Genomic DNA, 2249 nt, shown 5'->3' on the forward strand with positions numbered 1-2249 from the left:
ACTGTCTGACATCCGAATATAGGACGATCAACATAACGTGTGTGAGTCGGTGATTAAAGTTAACCAGTAAGCAGGTGAGGACTTAAGTTAAGAAACAGTTCATGAGGGCAACTCCTCAACATCATGTGACAGCTTCTGTGTAAAATACAGCTGATCATAAAATTGAGAGTGTTTTTGTTTATGTCAAAGGGTTTGTGAACATGTACTTTCCTGTGGCACATGAGAAGTGACTATTGTCTAGTGAGTGGTCTATACCATAGATCTATTACTATTTTATTTGTTTAACCCCTTACTTGTAATTTCTAATAAAACGGTAATCCCTTGACCTCAAACATCTTATAATCTCATGTGGTGGAAGATGACGTATTTAGAGCCTTTACTCAAGTGACTCAATATGCACTTAAAATAACAAAAGGATAAACACACGTTTTATTATTTTCATTTATTATATTAATGAAAAACCTAAACAATTACCTTTTCTATCTTCTTCTCTGATTTAAATTCAAGTCAAATCACGGCAAGTCATTTCTAGTGAATTCAGTTTTATTTGTGTAAAAATGAACACATACATGACCTCAAAGCACTTCACAGAGAAGGTCGAGAGTTTACAGTCACAGAGAGAAACCCAACAGTTCGATAAAGAAACACTTGGCGACAGTGGAGAGAAAAAAATCTTTCGTCTAATGGGAGGAAAGATCTTTCATAAGCAGATTCAGGGTGGTCGGCCATCTGCTCTGAGTTTGAAAGGAGAGAAACGTGGGAGAGAATAGAATAAGTGGATACCTTTTATGCAGTCAGAGAGGAAAAGCACTTACAACAGGAGTCATACTACAATCACAAGGTTTGGAATGAGGAAGGTTTGATGTGATGTAGAGATGGCGTTCGCCTCCATGACACAAACCTTTTCCACAAGAGTGGAGGCTGGTAGCTGCCACTCTACTTCTAATTCTACTCTTTAACCATAGATAAGCCTGTAGTTCTGACCAAAGCCATATATCGGTATAATATCTGAGCTTGTCACGATATTGTCCCACTTAGGCATCAAGGGAGTCAGTGCAGAGAAGCAAATAATATAATAGAAAGATATACGTAACTAATGACAAATTGTCCTCCTCTCAATACTGACTTTGAAAGCATCTCTTGTTATGAAGCAATTTCACGAAGAGATTGGAGACGAACACACTTCATGATCCTCAATATATATACACAATATATCTATAAACAATATACTCTATTGATCAAATTATTTCTTTAGGTTTTGCCACAAGAAGGAGAGATGGGGGTGTGGAGCTGCAACATCGTTGTGCTGTTGTTTCTCTGTGGAGCTTCTGTCACTGAGGCCCGTCCCGCTTTTTTATCTGATGTGGAGCTCAGAGGCCTTCAGAGACGTCTTCTAGTAGAGGAGGAGCCCACCAACAGCAACATTAATGGAACTAAGAGTAAGTAACAAAAGGAATGCTGATGGGAATTTTACCATCACCCCCACTGTTGCAATCAGGTGTGTCTGAGGAACTTTGAGCTCTATAACTCCTCATTTACAAGAAGCATTTTGGTGTCAACCTCTCTGTCTCTTGTCGTTGATGCAGTACATTCTTCTCCCAGCTGTTTCTCCAGAGGCAGTCGATCCAGATTGGGGCACAAAGTCGGTGGAGTGGTCCTATCTGGCTGCAGGACTGGGCACGGTCCTCACCCTCTCCCTCCTCATCGTGATGACTGTCAAGCTTCGCCTCTTCCACCGCTTCATGGCCAGCTACAGACACTCCCTGCTGCAAGAGGCCGATGGGGTCAGCCAGTACGGCCAAGACGAAGTGTCTTACCCGAGCAACGTGTCGGGTAGAATGGGAATGGTCAGAGGGACTGCTGTGACCGGGCAGGATGAAGATGATGACGGCTTCATCGAGGACAATTACATCCAGACCAGTGAGAGACACAGGGCAGAGAGAGAAAGAGTGGAGCAGGAGGAGGGGACAGAGGACAGCGACGATGATCTGCAGTTCACAATAGGGTGATGGGATAAAGGGAGACTAATTTCACTCCTGCACTACTTACTAATTATAACACATTATAGACACATCTTTTAAAAAAAACACTGTGCATAGAGAAATCTTGATTGTAAATTCAGAGCGATGGCATCCATCTATTCTATTGGCAGAAATTGAATATAAAATAATCTTACTGATGTCATAATCTTTTTTAATTTTTTGTTTTCCATATCCTAGAATGGGCCCTTTATATTTAAATACTATATA

The 2249-nt window shown here is 41.0% G+C and overlaps 1 protein-coding gene across 1 annotated transcript; it reads left to right on the forward strand.

The window, feature by feature from the left end:
* The first annotated feature begins 875 nt into the window (after positions 1-875).
* On the forward strand, positions 876-2009 carry LOC133017540 (type III endosome membrane protein TEMP-like). Its single transcript, XM_061083647.1, has 2 exons — positions 876-924; positions 1603-2009. Exons 1-2 carry the CDS (start codon positions 876-878, stop codon positions 2007-2009), a joined length of 456 nt encoding a protein of 151 aa, XP_060939630.1.
* Positions 2010-2249: the final 240 nt, after the last annotated feature.

Source organism: Limanda limanda, chromosome 13 (assembly GCF_963576545.1).
Source record: "Limanda limanda chromosome 13, fLimLim1.1, whole genome shotgun sequence".
NCBI classification, from domain to species: Eukaryota; Metazoa; Chordata; class Actinopteri; order Pleuronectiformes; family Pleuronectidae; genus Limanda; species Limanda limanda.